Raw genomic sequence first — 23,147 nt, forward strand, 5'->3', positions numbered from 1 at the left:
CATGCATACAAATACAAGATGCTATTCAAAAAACAAATAAAGCAAAAAGGGCTGAGGATGTAGCTCAGGTGGTAGAGAACCTGCCTAGCAATCGACAGGCCCTGAGAGTTCAAACCCTAGAACCTCAAAACAAAAAAACCCCAGAGATATAAATGATGCATTTTAGAAATCATTTTGGAAAAAAATACCCTTTTAGGGTCTAAATAAGTAGGCCTATCTGCAAAATCAACTTACGTGGGGTGTTGGTGGAGATGTGGGGAAACTGAAACCTTGTGTGCTGTTGGTGGAAATGTAAGATAGTACAGCCACTATGGAAAAAATTCTGGCATTTCTTCAAAAACCTGAACAGAACTACCATATGACCCAGGAATTGCACTTATGAGTGTATATCAAAAGAGTTGAAAACAGGGACTAGAAGAGATATTTGTACACCCATGTTTCATAGCCACATTGCTCACAATGGCCAAAAATGTCCATGGAGGTGTTGGGGATGTGGCTTAGTGGTTAAATGCTTGCCTAGTGTACACACCCTGGGTTTGATCCCCAGTACTGCAAAAAAAAAAGTCCCTTGACAGATGAATGGATGTAAAAGAATGTGCTAGATACATACAATGGGATATTACTCAGCCTTTAAAAAGGAATATATGCTACACAGTCACAGGAGAAATACTGTGTGATTCCAATTATATGCTGTACCTGGAGTAGTCAGTTCATGTAGACTGAAAGTCAGAAGAACCTGGAGGGGACGGGGAGAATGGGGAATTATTGCTGAATGGGTCCAAAGTTTCAGATCTGCAAGTTCTGTGAACACAAGGTGATAGTGGAATAGCTGAGTAAGTTATTACTAGTGTTAAAATGTCCAACTCCCCCAAGGAAGTGTGGCCAAAGAGACCAGTGTGTGTGACCCTGTTGTAACCATGTAGCAAAAGGTCAAACAGAAGTGGGGTGAGGGATGTTTGGATGCTGACTGGGCGCTGGCTGTGCTGTGGGGTGTCTTTCATTCTCCAAGAGAGGAATAGAGGTGCCTTTTGCAGGGTTCCCTGTGGCAGCATGAGAGGGAGGTCCCTGGGCAGAATTGTGCCTAGTAACAGGTCTCCTCCGTTCTGTGCTTCACCCAGGTTGCCTTTTTCCTCTACAATGGGGTGTCTCTTGATCAGTTTGTGCTGCAGGTGACCCATCCACACTACCTGAAGAACTCACTGGTTTACCACCCTCAGCTCCGAGCACAGGCTTGGCGCTACCTGACATACATCTTCATGCATGCGGGGTGAGTACCTGTCTTCTTTCCGTGCCAGGAGTCTCCACAGAGAAGAGAAATGAGTGGTCCAGCTTGCCTGGGATAAAGTACATACACACATATTACACACATATTTACATATGCATATATATTTGTGTGTGTGTGTATGTTGCTGAGGATTGAACCTAGGGCTTTGCACATCCTAGGCAAGCACTCTACCATTGAGCTATACATCCAGGCCCTGTAATAGAGGTTTTAGTGTATTTTTATTCACTTGGACACAGGATTTGAGATGGATACTTGAAACTCATCTGATACCCAGATATACAAGTCAGTCATTGAGAGTATATGTGAAAGGAAAAAAGAGAGAGGAAAATGCCGAAAGCCATCTGTGAGATCAGCACACACATACACAGCACAATTCTATGTATTTATTTGCTAGAGGTAGCTTGAACATTTGTTCTGCACTTCCTAGTGACCAAAGCAAAGAGGAGGATGTGATCAGCCACCAGAGTTGTTGTTCATAAGCTATGTGTATGAGTGACCCTGTAAGTGAAATAAAGGACTAATTTATTGGAACCACTTTGCATATGTGGTGAGGGTTTTCTGGGGATCTCTGGCAATAATTATAGTTTCTGTTCATAGAGCCCCATGGCCTCTTTTGGGACTGGGGTGAATTAGCTCTCACTGGTGCCTTCTGCTGCAGGACGTACCAGCTGTCCAGGTGGCCACCCAGGTTCAAGTCCCTTGAAGAGCAGAAGTCTTGGCTAGAGGCTGCTCTTCCATGGCAGAAGCCTGAGTTGGGAAAGCAAACCCCAGACACTAGCATGGTTGTGTCTCCTCCAGCCCCTCCAGAGAAGTGAGGGAGCTCATTGATAGCTTGGGAAAGGCTCCTAGGATTCCTGACCTGAGTAGAAATAGCAAGGGGATCATTCCGGCCCTCAGGTCTCCATCATGCCTGGTTCTCAGCAGAAAGACCCCCATAGTCCAGTTGGGCCTCCAGGCAGGACTGTGCTGACCAGGGCAGGGCTGTGACCCAGGCCAAGACCCAGCCTCCTTGTTAAGTTTTCTGTTACTCCATAGCTTAACTGCCTCCCCACCCCTACCCTCCAGGGAGCTGTCCAAGTGCTGTTGCCTCAGTTTAAATGAGATAATGGATGTTAAAGTGCTTTGTGAACTTGAAAAGCCTATATTGATTGAATAATTAGTAACCTTATGATCTTTTCTGATAATACATGGACTTGACTAAATACAACACTCATTTAGTGACAAGATCTGGCTCCAGATGACTAGTAGTAGTGTACAAAGGTAGATATTCATGGGGTAAGAAAACCTGGGGAGCACTCTCTCAGCCATGAGAGTTAGAATGGAACAGGTCGCTTTTTACCACAGGAAGGAGAAGCTTCACTTATTAGGCTTAACAGGAAAGCTTTGAATTACTAAGTTAGGAGATCTTTTTGCCCTTGTTTTGAGAACATCTTTGTTTTTCAGTATCATAGCTCTTACAAATAACTTAGAGAGCCAGAATGACCTCAGGGCCTGGTGAATGGAGTAAGTCAGGCAGATCAGAGACCTGTCCAGTAGTCCCAGCCCAGCCACTAACCAGCTGTCTGACTTTAAGCCGGTCACTGCCCCTCTCTGAACCTTCTCGCAAGTGACCTTGTTTAGCTGCTAGATTTTGACTGTGGTTAGTCCCTGTCGGGGTGGCAGATGCAGACACTGTCAGTCATTGTATGTGAATTCCTGTCTCAGCTGGAAGGATCATTGTTTCCAAATAGTCTGGCCACATTTTCTTTCCTTTCCCCAGACTGCAAGCCTTTCAAATGCACAGACAGAGTCTTGTTCACTTCCAGATCCCCAGCCTCTTGGTACACAGTGTTTATTGAATGAATGAATGGATGGATGGATGAATGTGGTCTGTTGCAGGATAGAACACCTAGGACTCAACGTGGTCCTGCAGCTGCTGGTGGGGGTGCCTCTAGAGATGGTGCATGGAGCCACCCGCATCGGGCTTGTCTACATGGCTGGTGTTGTAGCAGGTAGGTAGATGGGCTTTGTGTTCAAGGTGGATTGGGGGAGACCTTGTGAGTGGGACAAACCCCAGGCTTCTAGGTCACATATAGGATCTTATCACCAAAGTTTAGGTGAATCTCCCAATTCTTGGGAGGCTGGAAGGGGACTGCTACCCTGACAGGAAATAAAGCACAGGATTTGGAACAGGCAGCCTGACCCAGTTTCCACACTGCCATGTTGTAGCTGTGTGGGTTTAGGGAAATTCCTGAAACCGTGGTGTGGCTGTCCAGCTCAAAGAAGGAACTAATGAAATCTTCCTGTGGGGTTGTTAGGAGGCTGGAGTGAGGCAGTAAATGAGATAACTATTTAAACTGTGTAGAGAGGTTGCCTAGAGGCATTGAAGGCAAGTCTGGAGCCACGCATCTTCCTGGCCAGGGTAACACCTGAACCCAAAGGGAGAACTTAACTCTGTCCAGATTGGCCACTGTCCCCTTATCTGACCCTCTGAAGACAGGAGTCTGGCCTAGGAGATAGTAGACTCTCAGTCCATCCTGGAGATGTTGGGTCAGGGTGACTCCACCTGACACCTAGCAAAGCATAGAGGGAAGGTGGAACAAGTGAACTGGGGAGAGCAGAGCAGATTTCTGCAGGACAAGTCTCACCAGCCCAGTTCTAAACACAGGGATCTCCCTAGTGAAGCTTCCAACTTCATTGCTTTTTTTTTTTTTTCTTTTAAATTTTTTTTACAAGGTTTGCTGTCTCAGCTCTTCAGCTTGACAGCTGTGCCCAAGGGAGCTTTGTGTGTATGTTTAAATAAGATCTTAATCCTTCCTGAGTGGCATCAAAGTTGTCATCAGGAGAGCAGGGCAGCTTTGGCCTTGTAAACAACAGGCAGCCTTGATAGTGACTGAAGTAGTTTCAGAAATCAAGGAGGGAAGGGTCCAGCCCTATACTATAGGACTCCTCTGCCAGTTTGTGAACCCGTGGCCTGAGATTCTCCCAGCAGTGTCCTCATCACTCCTGTATGTGGCCAGCACCTTGAACCTTGGATGGCACCTCCATAAACCTTTTCCAAAATCCAGCACCTAGCATGTCCTCCACAAAGGTCTAGGCTTGGGGTGGTGGTAGGAGGTGGCTCAAATGGTAGGGCTCTTACCTAGCAAGAATGAGGTTTCAATCCCTAGTACTGGGGGGAAAAAATGTCTAGTGAGCACCTCTGTTCCAAACTTGCTCATCCTCCCACACACCTCCTAGTCCTAACATCTGGGAATTTTTATCTACCTTTTCCATACCTAGATTCCCAGAGTCCCAGATGTTAAATGGCGGGGAACAGGGAAGACACTCGTAACACTTGCAGTTAGTACTCAATTAGATGGGAGTGCCAATAACCTGGAAGGCAGAAATAAGACTCAAAATGACTCAGACCTCACCCAGAACAGATGACACAGTGAGGAGACAGCGTGGGTACCACTCCCCAGTGATGTCAGTGCAGAGTGAGGAGATACAGACACAGCCTCTAAATAGGAGGGCAATGGTCTGCAGCATCCAGCCAAGTGTGTGCCCGGCTCTGCCTGAGTCATTGCTTTAGACCAGAGGGCACTCTGGATACCACATATCATGTCTTTGATCTCCAGGATTGAGTTGATTGATCTGCCTATGCAGTGCCCCCCTCTCTTCCCCCATCCCTCTTCCCAGAGGAGAGCTCATTTACAGAGAACCAGACCTTGACTGGAGAGCCAGTAGTAGTTATCTGTGCCCACCACGGGCAGCTGTATTTAATCCTCATAATTAGCCCATGTGGCAGATGCTACTACTCTCTACCTGGTGCAGAAACAGAACCCAAGGCTTGGGGGCTTTGGGTGTATCTCAGTGGTAGAGTACTTGTTCAATATGTGAAGGCCATATTCAAACCCCAGTCCCACCAAAAAAAATAAATAAAAGTGAAAGCCATGGGTTCAATCCCTGGCACACACAAAATCCAGAAGCCAAGGCTTAGAACAAATGACAAGTGACTTGCTCAAAAAGACACAACTCATACATGGTGGAGAGGGGTTCACGCCCAGGCTATGTGACCCCAAACTCTGTCCTGTAAATACTAACATAGTGTGAAGAGAACTAAAAAGTCAGCCTTTTCCTTTGTGCAGATAATTTAATATCAGAAACCAAGGGAGGCCTAATAGATATCTGGCCCTACTCTCTAATTTCTGCCTAGCAAGAGTGTTCCAGATCCAAGTCCATCACATTCTGTAAGGATAGCTGACCTCTATGTAATGCTCCAGGCATGTGATGCCAGGTTTGTGAATGTCATCACTCATGCATCACAACAGTTCTACAAGGTGGGTACTGTCATCCCCATTTTAAAGGCAGTTCAGAGAGGTGAAGTAATTTGTTCAGTTTGCACACCTAACACATGGTAGAATTAGGATAGAACCCTGTGTTTCTAATCAACACTTGGGCCAATATATATCTTACTTATGGCTAACCATGTAAGTACTTTAAAAACCAGCATCTTAATTATATCACCAACCTTTCATTACCGATTATATAAGATATAAGCGATGTATTTATCCAGAACCTGGCACCAATTAGGTAATAAATATTTGTACAGTAAATAAAAGAACACATGAATTAATAAAGTTACATTGCTTAAGGGTAGATGTACCAGTTTTTATTTGATTTTTTTTTTTTTTTTGTGGTACTAAGGTTTGAACTCAGGGCCTACATCTTGAGCCACTCCATCAGCCCCTCTTCATGTTGATTTTTTTTTTGTGCGTGTGATAGGTTCTCAGGAATTATTTACCCATGCTGGCTTTGAACCGTGATCCTCCTGATCTCTGCCTCCTGAGTAGCTAGGATTTCAGGCCAGAGCCACTGGCGCCCAACAGTATATGGATTTTTTTCTGATGGCCAAGGGAGATGTTGGAGAATACCTGCTTAAAACTTTCCAAGCTCACTGAAAATCCTCCAACTCAGGAGGCAGAGATCAGGAGGATCACAGTTTGAAGCCAGCCTGGGCAAAAAGTTCCTGAGACCCTATCTCGAAAAAACCCAATACAAAAATAGGATTTGGTGAAGTCTCTGACTTCAAACCCCACTACTGCAAAAAACAAAACAAAAACAAACAAACACTTTCCAAGCTCAAACTACCACAGCTGTGCCTTATGGCAAGGTCACCAATTCATCTGTGTGCTGACATGGACCCAGAATGTGTTTTGGAAAATGTGTGGTTCTGAATAGACCCAGCCCCTTTTTCTGCCAGTGTGCAGAGGAGAGGTGTTCATTTGTTTGCTGTTCTCTCCCCACAACCTCCATGGAGTTTGTCCTGGCCTTATAGAACTGTCATCCCTGAGGTTCAGAGCTTAGTGAAGAGATCCTGCCTCGCCCATGTATCCTGGATGGCCTTTAGTACTATATTTCTATTAGTCCCAGCCAATCCTTTCAGTTCCCTGCTGATCTACAGGCACCTTAGGAGAGCCTGAGCAGGTGGGTTCAGGTTACATTTAAGATTATGGAAGCAGGATCTGAGCCTCAGCCCCTGAGCCTTTGGCCAAGCCTACAATCCATGAATTCCTGACCTGATAAGAACATTCAAGTTCCCCTCTGCTGGATGGCAAGCTTTGCTCCCCAGGCCCTACCCCCCACCCCCATTCAGCCAGAGTGGATCATGGTTTAGGAGACCCCAGAAAGGTTTCTTTTGAAAAAGGGTTTTCACTGTTGAAAATTTGGAAAGCCATAAACTTCTTCATTTCATAGATGTGAAAACTGAAGCCCAAAGAATTCAGGGACATTTGCCCAAGGTCATATAATTGTCCAACATGCCCCTATTCCATACTGCAGCCACAGTCCCAAGCTGGCCTCTGGCCCAGGGGTCAAGACTCTAAACCATGGGTAGGGTGAGGGAAAGGTCAGTGTTATGCAGGCTTGACCCTGGCAGGGACCCTTCCCTGTCTGGAGGCTGCCCTGGAGCCTCTCAGTCCCTAGTGGACCATGCTGGGGCAGTATAAGGGAGCAGCTTTGCATGGGCCTGTGGGAGGGAAAAGGCCAGCCCAGGGAGGCTGGGGCTTCCTCTGTCCAAATGGTAATTAATGAGGAGCTGGACAACCAGCCCTGAGCAGCCCTGCAATGCAGCCTTCTCAGACTGCCTGCCAGGAGAGCATGGGAATCCTTTGTCATTCAGATCTGTGTCTGTTTGTTTGCCACCCTGAGATTTTTTTCCTCTGTTATATATGGCTGACCCTTTGGCTGGGCCATTAAAAAAAAAGAAAAGAAAGTTTATCTGACAATAGATCAATACCTAATTAAAGCCAGAGAAAAGGCATGAAAGGGGTGAAGAAGGATTTATAGTTGCCCCAGGAGGGGCGAAGGACTTGGGAGTCTTCAGTTCATGATTGTTCGGGGTTTTTTCTGAGCGATTTTATCTCCCTTGAGGCCAAGAATTGGTTGAGGATCTCCTGAACACAGAGCGGGGTGGTGGGGACAGGCAGATGGCTCATGATGTTCTGATGGGGGAATTCTCCATGTCCAGATCTAGATGGTCAGGTGCCCTGGTTCCAGGGCTGGCCCCCCCCCCCCCACTGTTGCAGAACCTGAAGAACTCAGCTCTCTGCCTGTCCCTCCTCTTTCCAGCGGCTAATTGGCTCCTGAGCCTGCGGACATTTTCCAATGGTGGTTCTGCTCACTAACCCAGGCCAGCCACTGCTCACCTTCTGTGCCCTGGGCTCTACCTCCTGGTTATTTTTAGTCTCCTGTGTCCTTCTCGGGAGGCCAAAGCATTGATCACACTTAAATAAGACCAGAACAATAAATTTCCCATCTCCTCTCTGCTCAGCTTCCCTGTCAGTACAAAAGTTTGTCATCCCCCAGACCAAGAACTGTAGACTTCCCTTTCCTCCAGAGACCATGACATCATCTCTCTTTTCCTAGGGACTTTTCAAGGACATTTTTCCTCCAGAGAAAGCCCCCACTTGGGATCCTGTTAGCTGTTTGTGATTTTGCTCACTCAGAAGGAGGTTGGAGGTGGTGCTCAGCATCACAGAGCAGAGGGAGAAGTTGAGAAGGTGGAGGTGACCTCTGTACCTGTGTGGGAAGTGGCTGCTACTGAGGTCAAGAATAAGGGCTTTGGCCAAGAACACAAGTTTGGGGCTGGTGGAATGGCTCAAGTGGTAGAGCACCTGCCTAGCAAGTATGAGGCCCTCAGTTCAAACCCCAGTACTACCAAAAAATAAAAATAAATTTAAAAAAGTTCACAAGTTTGGGGCTGGGAGTATAGCTCAGCCATAAAGTGCTTGCCTAGCATGTGAGTATGTGGTTCCATACTCAACACTGCAAAAGAAGAGCATGGGTTTTGTGTCAGGCAAGTATGGATTCAAATACTGGTACCCATACTTCCCAGCAGAGAACTCTGGGCTCAGAGCCTTTTCTCATCTCTGCAGTGAGGCTGTTAGCACCTGCCACAAAGCGCAGCCTTGGGGGTAGAGGGAGAAATGTATGTGACATACCTGCCCAGGGTCTGACACATAGTCCACCTGTGTGGCAGCTCTTTCTGGGGTAACTGCTGCCAATGTTTTTGTTGCTGCTGCAAAACCCTGTGTCAGCACAATGTCAGGCAGAGGTGGGGAGGAGAGGCAGATGACCTGGGTCTTAATCTTAAGTTCCACCTTGGCCAAGTCAGACTTTTTGTCTTTTTTGAGACAAGTTCTGACTGTGTAGCCCAGGCCGGCCTCCATCTTGTGATCTTTCTGCTTCTACCTCCTAAGTGCTAGGATTACAGGCATGTACCTCCACACAGGCTCATTTTTCCTTTCTTTGAGCCTTGGTTTCCCATCTGTAAAATGTGAAGATTGAATCAAGTAGTTCTTTCTGCCATAAACCAGTCCTCTGGGAAATCCACAGGAAGCACCAAGACAATGTGGTATCAAAGGAGGAGAAGATGAAGTGTCTTGCTGTAGAGATTTTTTGCCCAGGTGGCAGGGCCTAGGCTGGGCAGCCAAGTCCATTCTTGACAATTCTCCATCTTTCTATACCAGGGTCCTTGGCTGTGTCTGTGGCTGACATGACCGCACCTGTCGTGGGCTCTTCCGGAGGGGTGTATGCACTCATCTCTGCCCATCTGGCCAACGTTGTCATGGTGAGTGGATCCTGTTCCCTGCATGTCTTCTCGCCTCTCCTTTGCCATCACTGGGCCTGGGCATTCATTCATTGGAGCTGGCCTGTCAAGTGCCAGATAGAACTGACTGGTGGCAGGGTTCATCCATGCTTCTCTCCTCCTTTGCAGGCCCATTTCAACTGGGTCCCTCCCATACCAGTTCATATTTTCTCCAGTCATGGCTTGGCCTGTGAATGTGCCTGTCTCCCTATTTCACCTGTTTCCCATTTAAAATGTGTTAGAATTTAAGCCTGGTGCAGTGCTCAAGCTTGTAATCCTAGCTACTTTGGAGGTAGATATTGGAAGGATCTTGGTTTGAGTCCAGCCTGGGCAAAAAGTTCATGGCTGGGTGTGATGGCATGCACCTGTCATCCCCAGCTAGGAGGATCATGGTCCAGGCTGACCCAGGCATAAAGCGAGACCCTATCTCAAAAATACCCAATACAAAAGAGGGCTGGTAGAGTGGCTCAAATGATATAGTGCCCACCTAGCAAACGTGAGCCTGAGTTCAAATGCCAGTACCACAAAAACAACAAAAAATCAACTCAGCTGGTGGAATGGTTCAAGTGGTAGAGCACCTCCCTAGCAAGCATGAGGTCTAAGTTCAACCCCAAGTACGGCACAAAAGTGTTCATTAAGCCACTAGTATGCATGATCATTAGGATGCAAACAGTTCCTTGTTTGTCATAGATTGTTAAAAGTAACAGGGCCTTGGAGAATATCTCACCCAAATTCTCAAATGGAATTTGTTAAGTGAATTTCCCAAAATCACAATCAGGTTGATTGTAAAATCAAGACTTGAGTCTATGTCTCCTGACAGCCCTTCAAGTGTTGGTCCCTTGTACCAGCTCCTCACGATGACCAGACTCCGTTCCATTTCTCTTGCTTCTCTTCGCCTTTCCCTGAAGGGCAGCACCGTCTGACGGTCAGGAGCGTCGGCAGCATAGTCTGAATCCCAGCTACCACTTAGACGACTTACTGCTTTGTGCCTTGGTTTCTGCATCTGGGAAATGGAATTACATGCATTAAATGAAAGAAATGAGAGAAAATGAAAAGACCACTTAAGATAAATGTTAATTTAATTCCCTGCCCCTCATAGAAGAGGCTAGGGTAGGCTCAGCTTAGACAGACCTTCAAGGCAAGAAATTGGAATGAGTCTGATGGAAGATGTTGAAGCCCCTTTTTTAGAGGTGGATGGAAAACTCGTTGGCAGGGCCTTCTGCCCTGCTTCATGTCCCTGCTGGCCTACAAAACTGCAGGCCTTATACACCAATTCCCCTGTACCTAGCCTAGAGCTCGCCTTGTGTCCCATGCCCACTAAGTTTTGGGGAGGGAAGAAAAGAAGAGGGGGAAGAATGGGAGAAAGGATGGATCTTGCCTCCACTCCCCTCCTCCATCACTGTGTTTCCCCACATAGCAATTATGGGACTGCTCAGTATAGCAGATTTTTAGACAGGGTTTCACTATGTAGCCAAGGCTGGCCTGGAACTTGTGATCTCCTGCTTCAGCCTCCTGAGTACTGGGATCCATGCTTTCTTGGTCAATTCCATTCTCAACTGCCACACTTCCAACACCACCCCTTTTCATCATTGTTCCCTTTGTAAATGGAGAAAGAGACAGAAAGAGGGAGAGAGAGGCAGACACTCCTGAGAGAAGCTCCTGGCCTGAATTCTGGCAACTTCCAGTGAGTGCTTAGAGAGTGTGGGTACAGAAAAGCATGTGTGAATGTGAGTGTGTGTTCGTGCATGTGTGTTTACACACACACAGCTCAGGTGCTGAAAGCTCGAGAGCACAGGGCTGCCTCACATGGCCCTCTTAAATGGGTCATTCTTTATCAGTGTCACATCTTTCCCCAGACACAGCTTTTCCTTTGAATTCTGCTTCCTCCACTCCTCCTCCCCCTGCCCCAATTCCTCTCAGTAGGGATGGAAGTACTGGCCTCTTCTTCGCATTCCCGAAAAGTACTGGCCTCTTCTTCGCATTCCCGAAAGATGTGGATGTGGATGTGGAGGGGGGATGAACAGGCACAACGGAATGAGAACAGGGGAGAGAAGAGATAAATAAGAGTTCATAAAGATGTGCTATTCCATGCCTTTGCCCTCTCATGAGAGGCAGCCCAGAAGTTCCCATGGAGAGGATGGCCCACCCAAGATTTAGGGGCAGGGTATGGGGGTCCAGGGAGGTGTGAAAGCAGTTTGGTTCCAGTTTACACTTCTGCCTGGGCAGACAGCCATGGCCTGTGGCTGTGGTGATGCACAGTCTGATTGAGACCCCACTACGGCTACAGGAGGGCTCAGAAAGAGACTGAGAGGGCACCAAAGCTTTCAGGAAACAAGTTTATTAAGCAAGCAAGCAGTGACTCAGCAGACTCGAGTCCAAAGGCCGAGCCCCAAGAATAAAGGAGCTTTCCTTGTATACCATTTAGAGCAGGTTACAGAAATGGGAGGGGAGGCAGTAACAGATTGTCCTACACATAATCACATGTTATTTCATTGGCTGCTTTAACCTCTGGGGGGAGGTGACCCTTCTCTGGTCCCCAGGTAACATTCCCCATTCTGGTTTTTCTTTGTTTTACTGTATCCCTCATTAATCTCTCTTCCCTCCTCCCTGCCTTCCTGCCACATTCCTCCCTTTGATGCTCAGACCCACTTCTGGGTCAAAGAGCATCATCTTGATAAAGACCACAGTTCCAGGGGGATTAAGCAGGGTAACATCAGGCATGCTTTTAAGACAAGGAACGTTGTCCCTGTTAAGGTCTTGAACCCACCTAGACTTGAGAACTAGCCCTGAATAGGTCACTGGGACGCCATCCCTTTCAGATCTGCACAGGGACACAGGCAGGCTTTTTCATCTTGTTGGTAATCTCTTTAATCAGCTTTTTTTTAATCATCAATCTGTAAACAGCAGCTACTCAGATTGAGAGTATTTTAGGTTATTGTAAACTTAGGGAAGTTAGCCAGTGGGTGAGGTTGGGGCTCCATGTGATTGGAATCTCCTGAGTAGCATCATTATAAACCTTTTGTCCCAAGCAGATCAAGTCCCCTACCAGGGTGGAGAATTGGCCTTTTGGACAGGAGGTACAGTAATTCCCAGTAATAGAAGTTTGTAGGAGCCAAACAGTCCATGGTTGGGGGAATGGTTTCATTAAAGGGCTGTTGTGGGTTTAGTTTTTTTTTGCCTCTCATGTTCAGTGGTCTCCCATATTCATTTCCCTACAAACATCACATGAAATTATATTCAGAGTTTGTGCTATGGACTCAGATAGTGAGAGGTTTTTGGTTGTAACTAAGATGGGAAACTCACTTTGTATTTCCTTGTTAAAGGAGTGAAAAGCCTGGTATGAGGAACTCTCATGAGTGATCATGAAAATGTAGCAAAGTACTGGGATCTGTTTCCTTTTTTATAGATCAAAATGCCAAACTTTTTCCCAACTTCCCAGCCTGTTTCTTTGAGGCTGAAAATAGTGACATGTACAGGGTTACAGGCACCAAGAGTGCAGTTGGGGGTTGCTTCCCTTTTTTGTAAAAGAGCAGCAGTTCCATGTGAGGTATGGACCTCCCCGTTAAGCCAGTTGCCCACCTTTTACAATCTCAACAAGGGCAGTAGAGTTGTTCATAGTAAGCACAACCAGATGTTTCACTGTCATGTTTTGAGCATATATACTTGTCATTTAACCTGTAGGTCCTTTCCCAGGCTAGCCCCCCACAGTTGCCCTAAGGCCCGGTGTTTTCAGCTATTGCAGCACACACATACACAGGTTTGGTGGGGTCATTAATCCAGGTGTGGTTAATGAGCTTCCCAGTGCTGGTGAAGCTTCGGACCTCTAGCCATTGCTCTTGAGAGCAGTAGATGGGGTTAAAACAGATATACTGACCATCATGAAAGCACACAGAGTAGGTGGTGGTGGTGTGGGTGCATGAACCAACAACTGTGCTTGCACAGGAATAATAAGTTTGGAAAACCAGAGTTTTGGAAATAGCACTCCCTGCTTGGGTAGTGCATACACATTCCCCAGGTACAGAGCTGACCAAGATTAGCAAGATGAAAACACAGAATGGACTCATCCTCAAAGGTGAGATAGATGACTCCTCAACCTTCCACTGTGCATAGACTAGTCAGTTTCTGGAGTGACTAGAGCAGGGCTGACATCTCATCGTCCATGGTCTCCTGGGAAGCAGGGTATGGTGAGGCTGGGTCAGTGATGCATTCCCATTTGAGGGAAGCTGGCTTTACTCGACTGTGGTGGATCCAGGGAATGATCTCTGCTACTTTAACTGTGGGGGGTTGGACAAAACAACAACAAAAGGACCCCTCCAGTGGGACTTTAGCAGTTGAACATTCCATCCCTTTACCCAAACAGCATCCCCTGGTTTATAAAGGTGCTTGGGAGTTGTCAGGCTAATGGGGAGTCTCTCTCATCACTACGCAGTCATTGGTTTTTGAGAGTCAACCTGAGGGTTTGCATCTGTTGTTTTAAGGTGAGGTCACCCTTTTTTTATTTTTTATTTTTTGCAGGCCCTTGAGTAAAAGTAATGGACACCCAAAAATAATTTCAAAAGAGGAGAGACCTATCCATTTGGTGGGGCTTGACTTAATCCTGAGCAAGGCTATGGGCAGTAATTGGTCCCATTGTAGATGGGTCTCCTGATAAAGTTTTTCTAATTGTAATTTTAGAGTCTTGTTTATACGTTTTATTTTTTTCTGAACTCTGGGGTGCTAGGCTTTTAACTGCACCACCTCAGCTATAAAGGCGGGCCCATTGTCTGACTCAGTAGACACAGGTATTCTGAATCGAGGGATGATTTTCTTTAATAGGCACCTGGTCACTTCTTGGACTTTCTTAGTCTTTGTGGGGAAGGCTTTTATCCATCTTGAGAAAGTACAGACAAACACCAGCAAATATCGGCCCGGGGGCGGGGCGGGGGGGGGTTTGGCACAGAGATGGTACGTTTCCCATATTGTCTTATATTGGAGAGTTTGGGGACATAAAAATGCTGGGCCAAGGTGGTCTCGAGAGCTATCTGCCCTGAGTGAGTTCCTTCATGGAACTGCTTGACAAATATGGGAGCCAGTGACTCAGGTATGGTAATGTGACCATCACTAAACTTCCACCATCAGTCCGGTAGAAAATTTTCTCCTTAGTCTCAAACCAAGCCTGTTCTTATGAAGTATACCATGGGTCCCATTCAGATAAGGGACACAGAACAAGGCAGCTGCCAATGAGGCTGAGATTTGTCCTCCTGTTCTGAACAAGGCTGTTAGCTTGGCTTCTCTATCAGCCTTTCAGTTTCCCTGAACAGCTGTTGTCTCCCCTCTCTGGTGCCCTTGGCAGTGCATGACCCTACTCACTTAGGGGCCCATACAGCTGTTAGTAATTTTAGAATTCTTTTGTCCATATTTGACACTTTTTTCTCCTGCGTTAATTAGCTCCCTTCTTTATATAGGGCTCCATAGACATGAATGGTAATGAAGGCATATTTAGAGCCTGTATACTGGCAAAATGTGTGCTGTCCCGGACAGAGCTGTTGTCCCGGTCGCCAGAGGACGGATGACCTCCCGCAGGTCTAACTGCTTAGGCCAGACACAGCTCATCCTTATAACCTGCCCCCACCCAGTCTTTGCAAAATGCCTGGGAAGTGACAGCTCCTTCAAATACACGCAGCATGTTCCTGCCACTGTGGTGTCCCTTGAGAGTTTGTGCTGTCCAGTCAAAACACCTATGAAATACTCAATGTCCAGATGACTAATGGATGGGCTGGTCAATCAAGTCTGGCCAGCTGGAGAATATCTCATCCATAATCTCTAAACAGTTGTGCTCCGGTGGGCCTGAATTAACCCATAATTCAGGGTGGCTGGGTTTAGAGTCTTAACAACCTCTCTCTAGCCAGACATGCGGGTTTTCACATAACATGTTTTGATATTTGGCCATTCAAGAGTTTAACCAATAATTTTCTTTATATTCCATGGGAGTCAAAACTGTGAGTTCTTGTCCTAAAGTAAGTTTGTCTGCTTCAGCCACCTAGACGGCAGTGGCTGCCAGGGCACACAGGCAGGGCAGCCAGCCTCAGGAAACTGTGCCAAGTTGCTTAGATAAATAGGTCACCAGGCAGTGTCAGGAACCTAGCAGCTGGGTCAAAACTCCTACAGCTCCCAGTCTTTCATGTACATATAGGAAGAAGGCTTTATCACATCTGGCAGGCCCAGAGCAGGGGTGTTTGTGAGTGCCCTCCTAATTATTTTAAAGAACTTTTCTTGCTCTTCTCCCCGCTTTGTGACTTTATAAAGGGTTTTTTCCAAAAGAGAATAAAATGGGGATCCAGATCCAGCAGAAACCTGCAGCTCTGAGAAATTTTCTAATCTGTATAGTGGCACATAAGGGGGGGGGAAGCTGAGACTCCTCGGGGTCCCCCACTAATATGGGTTTCTCTGGCTTTTTACATTTTTCCCTGTACTTGGAAACTGCTGCCACCTAGCTACCTTACAAGCTTTCTCTAGGTGAGGCTTTAGCCATGTGGGCTGATGAGGACTGCATCCTGCCAGTAATCAATACAAGGAACCATCTGGGTGTTCCAGGCTCCACTACAACCACTTCAAAAACTCTATTGACTATGACCTTATCTGATCACCCCTACGAGGACCATGGCACACCAAAAGCAAACCAGTCTATTTCACAGAAGGTCCTATGCCTGCCAGGAGTCAGTTTGACCCTGTAATCTCCATTAAATCCCTTTTTAAAGTTCTAGGGAGGTGTTCTTACTCTGACCTCCTCCCATTCCTCCCATTGTCAGACGTCTAGACAGAGACAGAGACAAAGACAGAAGGGATGAGGGCTGTGGAGAGGAGGTAAGAGGTCCTCCTCTCTGGCACACAATGTAAAACAAATAACACCACTCACTTTGTCTGTCTCTGGCCACTCCCCTCTCAGGGATTTAGGCATCTCTTGGCCATAGTAAGTTTTTATAAGCCCCAGACCGGAGGCCCTGTTAGGGCTTACCCCAGATCATACGAGTTCGCCATGAAACCATGGATTGGTACTCCACACTTGCTTTGTAACCAGGCTATGTCTCAGGCTCACACTCCCAAACAGCATAGTACCTCTACCCCACTCCCTGAACTTGAAAGACACAATTTTACCCCAAAAAGGGCAGTTACTAGGGTGCGTTTTGAGAGTTGATTGGACTCCCCTTCTGCCTCCTCAGTCAGGCCTGAATTTGAGCTTGGGTTCTTACCAGTCTGATGAGACTCCCAGGTTGGTTTCTGAGCCTTTCCAGGTTTCTTTGTGCAACCGGACCTCACCTCCTTGGCTTGCCAGGAGACAGGCTCCCTCCCCTGGATCAACGTGGTCCAGTGGTGCCTGGCAGGGGAGTCTCTCCCAGTAGGCTGAGGACGCTGGGCTGGTGACAAGTAGGTGAAAACACCACCCTCCAAATCCCAGGCAGGCCTTCAGAAATGTGGCAGGAGGGTTCAGACAGAGATTGAGAGGGCACCAAAGCTTTTGGGAAGCAAGTTTATTAAGCAAGCAGGCAGAGACTCAGCAGACTCGAGTCCAAAGGCTGAGCCCCAAGAACAAAGGGGGCTTTCCTTATATACCATTTAGAGCAGGTCACAGAAATGGGGCGGGGGAATAACAGCTTGTCACATATTATTTCACTGGCTGCTTTAATCTCTGGGGTGAGGTGACCCTGCTCTGGTCTCCAGACAACATTCCCTAACTCCAGTTTTTCTTTGTTTCACTGTACCACTCATTAGTCTCTCTTCTACCTCCCTGCCTTCCTGCCACAGTGCCTTCCCAGAAGCAAGTGACTTTCCCTGCGTACTGGGAGCTGTGCAGGCCCCAGAGTCTGACATATGAGTAGCCTGCCCTAGAAAGTTATGTGGTGCTTGTTGATGGTGAAGAAACCTCTTTTTCTCATTAGATCAGTCAGTTTCCTTTTGTCAAGAGCCCACCTTTATCCAAATTAGCTCAGTGCTCAGATTTTCAGGGATGTATTGGGTGGACCCATATGAAATTGCCATTTCTGTAGCCCAGGGGTATTTAAATAATATTATCCATTTCATATGGTTCAACCTAATAGATACACTACTGTCTTCAATTCCAAAATGAAGATTTGGGGTGTGTTGTGTTTGTGCATAATACAGAACCTCATCAGAGCAGAAGGCATGGATTACACAATAAAAAAATATGGATTTGAGAACTGGTGTCACCATCTTAATGACTGAGTCCATTACCTTCAACTTCTGGGATCCCTATAGCTCTCATCTGTAATCCCATCTTCACAAGGGGATTGTTAGGAACACAGAAAAAGGGCTGACAGAATGCCTCAAATGGGAGAGCTCCTGCCTAGCGAGTATGAGGCCCTGAGTTCAAACTCCAGTACTTCAAAGAAAAAACTTTTTTAAATTCCAGGTGTGGTGGTACACACCTGTAAACTCACGTACTTGGGAGACATAAGTAGGAGGATCATGATTTGAGGTCAGCCCAAGCAAAGGTAGCTTGAGACCCTATCTAAAAATCAAATCAAACTGAAAATCAAAATGTTTGGGGAAATGGCTCAAGTGATAGAGCCCTTGCCTAGCAAATGTGAAGCCCTAAATTCAATCCCCAATACTGAAAAAAAAAAAGTCTTTTTTTTTTTTGGTGGAACTGGTGTTTGAACTCAGGGCTTCACACTTGCAAAGCAGGCACTCTGCCACTTGAGCCATACCTCCAGTCCATTTTGCTGTTATTTCTGAGATAGGGTCTCTCAAACTATTTGCCTGGGCTGGCTTTGAACCATGATCATCCTGATCTCAGCATCCCAAGTAGTTAGGATGAGCTGCCTGTGCCTGGATGTTTTATTTTTTTGTAAAAAACACATTGAGTTTCAGAAAGCTCATGGTTTTCTTCAAAGTATTAAGGTCAGAAAATATTTCAACGAAAGATCTGGGTTGCAAAAAGACCTTCGATCATGAATTTTTATTTTATGCAAATTAAAACCACGCTAAGATTCCACCTCACCCCTGTTAGAATAGCCATCATCAGCAACACCACCAACAACAGGTGTTGGCGAGGATGCGGGGAAAAAGGAACCCTCTTACACTGTTGGTGGGAATGTAGACTAGTACAACCACTCTGGAAAAAAATTTGGAGGCTACTTAAAAAGCTGGACATCGATCTACCATTTGATCCAGCAATACCACTCTTGGGGATATACCCAAAAGACTGTTACTCCAGAGGCACCTGCACATCCATGTTTATTGCGGCACTATTCACAATAGCCAAGTTATGGAAACAGCCAAGATGCCCCACCACTGAAGAATGGATTAAGAAAATGTGGTATCTATACACAATGGAATTTTATGCAGCCATGAAGAAGAATGAAATGTTATCATTCGCTGGTAAATGGATGGAATTGGAGAACATCATTCTGAGTGAGGTTAGCTTGGCCCAAAAGACCAAAAATCGTATGTTCTCCCTCATATGTGGACATTAGATCAAGGGCAAACACAACAAGGGGATTGGACTATGAGCACATGATAAAAGCGAGAGCACACAAGGGAGGGGTGAGGATAGGTAAGACACCTAAAAACTAGCTAGCATTTGTTGCCCTTAACGCAGAGAAACTAAAGCAGATACCTTAAAAGCAACTGAGGCCAACAGGAAAAGGGGAACAGGTACTAGAGAAAAGGTTAGATCAAAAAGAATTAACCTAGAAGGTAACACCCACGCACAGGAAATCAATGTGAGTCAATGCCCTGTATAGCTATCCTTATCTCAACCAGCAAAAACCCTTGTCCCTTCCTGTTATTGCTTATACTCTCTCTACAACAAAATTAGAAATAAGGGAAAAATAGTTTTTGCTGGGTATTGAGCGGGGGGGAGAGGGAGAGGGTGGAGTGGGTGGTAAGGGAGGGGGTGGGGGCAGGGGGGAGAAATGACCCAAGCCTTGTATGCACATATGAATAGTAAAAGAAAAAAAAAAACAAAAGAATTTTTATTTTAGACACTGGAAATACAAAGATCCACCTAATTGAATAATTTATTAATTGCTTTCTGCTGGGGCCTGTAGGCCACAGTTCCATTTTTAAATATACAAAATATTTAGTTACACTTTGCTCTGTGTGGTAGATGTTTTCCTAATATATTTGAAATCTGAAATTTTGCAGATTGAACCAGATGATCAAAGCACAAGAAAGAAAGTTGTCTAAAAGACACCAAAGATCTGTTGTAAGGTTTATGTAATGTAATTCATGAAAATCCTTTTATAGAACAGGTAATCACTCCCTGACTTATCTATGTCTTGCTTTCATGTTTCCTGTGTTGGGTTTTCTTGAAGTTTTTTGGCAAGAAATGGTTTCTACCCAGCATATATAAAGCTATAATGGAATGGAATCTCCCTGCTTGAGTTTCAGCTTCTCTCTCTCTCTCTCTCTCTCTCTCTCTCTCTGAATTGAGCAAATGTGTACTAGACAACTCTCGATCATCTCTACCAGCCTGTGAGCTCTTAACTGCTTGGCTTGGTTTAGCAGGATGCTGAGAGGACTTGTTCTGGGCTTGTTTGCTGTGGCTGAGTTACTGTCTTATCATGTGAGGCTCTGGAAGAGAATGAAATTAAAGGGCCTACAGAGGTCTGTGTTCCCCAGAGGCCCATAGGCCTTCCACATTTATAGCAGCAGCAGTACCAGCTGTGTGTGAGGTTTTTTCCCTTCTCTCCTGGTGTTTCACTGCACTTGTTTTATTGGAGGAATTAATGGGTCGGGGAAAATAAGGCAGCTGGTGGGAAGGGGTGACTTTCTAGGTTAACACCTCAGCTGCAGAGAGAACTTCATTTACTGGCATCCAGACAGCTTTGGGGACAGCTGGGTAGATGATGGCAGATGGAATGTGACCCTGTCTTTGAAGGGTGGTGGACAGAACCCTGCACTGAGTCCTTGAACTAGCTCTCCTGGATCCTTAGTTTCTTCTTCACTGAAGTGTGGGGTAGAGGGTTGGACTGGATCAACTTGACAAACTCCAGTACTTCCAGCTAGGGTCCAGGCAGGTTTGAAAACTCATGAAGCTGGCCTGAGAAGTGCTGTGATAAAACTGGAGCTCCCTCGCTCTCCTAAGGCCATTTAGATGCCAAATGTTTTGTATTTTGATTCAGGTTCTTGTATTCCAGGCTGGCCTGGAATTCACTGTGTAGCCCAGGTTGGCCTTGAATCACAACTGTATTGCCCCTGCCTCCCAAGTGCTGGGATTATAGGCATGTACCATCATGCTGGCTTCGTATTCCAAAAGTTTAAAGACACTCTAGAGGGTGAACCCATCATATTTGCTCCAGGTCTAAATACTAATATTAGACATTTATGTGATACCCACCATATGCCAGGAGTTAGTACTTTATGAATATTAATTCATTTCATCCTTTAAACCACCCAATGACGTAGGTAATCAGCAGGTAGTGTTATTATCTCAAATTCACAAAAGAGGACACTAGAGAAAAAGGAATTCTGAAGGCCAGGTGCCATGGCTCATGCCTGTAATCCTAGCTACTTGGAAGCTAGTTGGCCTCCAGGTTGGAGGCCATTCCAGGCAAGTAGTTCCTGAGGCTCCCTCCAAAATAACCAGAGCAAAAAGGACTGGAGGTGTGGCTCAAGTGGTAGAGTGCCTGCTTTGCAAGCATGAAGCCGAGTTCAAACCCTAGTCCCCCCCACCCCCTTAAAAAAAAAAAAAAGGAATTCTGAGCCATGCAATGGATGGCTGTACCAGATCAAAAATATGGATGGATCTGAATGGAGGCAGTGGACCTGGCTGAGAGAGGACATTCTAACTTACATTGTTTGATTACAGCTCAGGATACAGTGCTCAGGGCATAGAAAGAGATACTGCCTGCAGATACAATATTCAGAGAGTTTTATGAGGAACAGGATATTAGAAGTGTTCTGTATCACTTCTGTTTGTAACTGCATGTAACAAAATTTATCATCTTATCAATTTCTTTTTGGTGCTGGGGATCAAACTCACGGCTTTACAGATACTAGGTTCTACCACTGAGCTGCCCCCTCCCAGCCCCCTTCTGAACCATGTCACATATGTTGAGTTCAGTGGTATTAGGTACACTTTTATTGTCCTGCAGCCACCTCCACCATGTTGTCTCCAGAACTTCTTCTTCATCTTCCCAAACTGAAATTCTGTACCCATTAAACACTAAGTCCCCATATACTCCTCCCCCAGCCCCTGACAACCACCATTCTAATTTTTTTTTTGGCAGTGCTGGGGATTAAACTCAAGGCCTTGTCCGTGTTAGGTAAGCACTGATACTGAGCTGTATTCCCAGCCCCACCATTCTACTTTCTGTCTCCGTAAATTTGACTACTGTATGTACCTTGTCCTGTGTGTGTGTGTGTGTGTGTGTGTGTGTGTGTGTGTGTGTGTGTGTGTGTTTGTGACTGGAGTTTGAACTCAGGACTTCATACTTGTAAAGCAGTTGCTCTTCCTGTTGAGCCATACCTCCATTCTATTTTGCACTGGTTGTTTTATTTATTTACTTATTTATTTAGTGGTACTGGGGTTTGAACTCAGGACCTACACCTTGAGCCACTGCATCAGCTCTTTTTTATGATGGATTTTTTTGAGACAGGGTCTCCCAAACTGTTTGCCTGGGCTGGCTTCAAACTGCAATCCTCCTGATCTCTGCCTCCTGAGTAGCTAGGATTATAGGTAGAGCCACTGGTGCCTAGCTTGCTTTGGTTATTTTGGAGGTGGGTCTCACTGTTTGCCCAGACTAGCCTTGAACCTTGATCTTCCCGATCTCAGCCTCTCAAGTAACGAGGATTATAGGCATAAACTACCAGCACACAGTGTGCACTTGTCTTTTTGTAACCAGCATGTTTTGCTTAGCATAACATCAGAGTTCGTCCATGTTGTGGCATGTGGAAGAATTTCCTTTTTAAGACTGAATAATATTCCATTATGTGTGTGTGTATGTGCATATACATAATGCATTTTGTTTCTGCATTCACCTGTCCATAACCACCTTTTGACTATTATAAATACTGTACTATGAACATGATTCTCACTTTTAAGGGATAATTAAGATCCATGGGCATTGTGGTGTGTTCCTGTAGTGCCAGCTTCTCAGGAAGCTGAGACAGGAGGATCACTTGAAGCTTGAGTAATATAGACTCCAACTCAAAACAAACAAACAGGGAGACCCAGCCTTGAAAACAATATCAAGAAGAACTTTCCAGTGTTGAGAGCTCCTCCCAGGACCTCCCCAGGAGGTAGTGAGCTCCCCTTCACAGGGGCTGTAGGGCCATCTTGTTGGCAACCTGGGGGAGGTACCCATCCTCAGAAGAGGTGGCCCATCAGGGAATTCCCCAGGTTCTCCCATCTGCAGGCTTCAGCCTGGAGAGGAGCTGAGGGCTGCCCACCAACAACCAATTGAGCTACCTCACATGGTGTTGCTGGGTCCAGGAGAGGCACTGACTCTCTGTACCCTGTCTCTTGAAGAGGTTCCTCTGTGGACAGACACCAGCTGGAATGGCATTGTCATGCCATCTATTTCTGTCAGCAAGCTCTTTATTATGTACCTGCAGAGGGGCTGAGTGTTGCTCACCTCACCCTTTGCGAAGAAAGGCTTGTTGGTTGGTGTGAAAGAGGAGGAGGTGGCAGAAGCCCAGAGCTGTGAGGATAACTCCCTCTTTTTGGCAGCTTCCCCATGTCCTGCTTGCTCCACTGACACCTTCATAGACAGTATTGTGATCCCAGTAATCTGGCCACTGTAAGGT

General features: G+C 46.1%; 1 protein-coding gene across 5 annotated transcripts in view; it reads left to right on the top strand.

Moving 5' to 3' along the window:
* Positions 1-23,147, top strand: part of LOC109701958 (rhomboid-related protein 3-like) — a 52,343-nt gene that overhangs the window by 24,889 nt on the left and 4,307 nt on the right. For all 5 annotated transcript variants that reach the window (XR_012438688.1, XM_074046406.1, XM_074046404.1 and 2 more), the window contains 3 exons: positions 1,119-1,267; positions 3,164-3,276; positions 9,277-9,377. Coding sequence is in view for 4 of the 5 variants with exons in the window: in XM_074046406.1 (XP_073902507.1) it covers positions 1,119-1,267; positions 3,164-3,276; positions 9,277-9,377 (363 nt within the window). In the remaining variant the exon portion in view is untranslated. The remainder of the gene's footprint in view (positions 1-1,118; positions 1,268-3,163; positions 3,277-9,276; positions 9,378-23,147) is intronic.

The sequence above is a fragment of the Castor canadensis genome, chromosome 11 (genome assembly GCF_047511655.1).
Source record: "Castor canadensis chromosome 11, mCasCan1.hap1v2, whole genome shotgun sequence".
Classification (NCBI taxonomy): domain Eukaryota; kingdom Metazoa; phylum Chordata; class Mammalia; order Rodentia; family Castoridae; genus Castor; species Castor canadensis.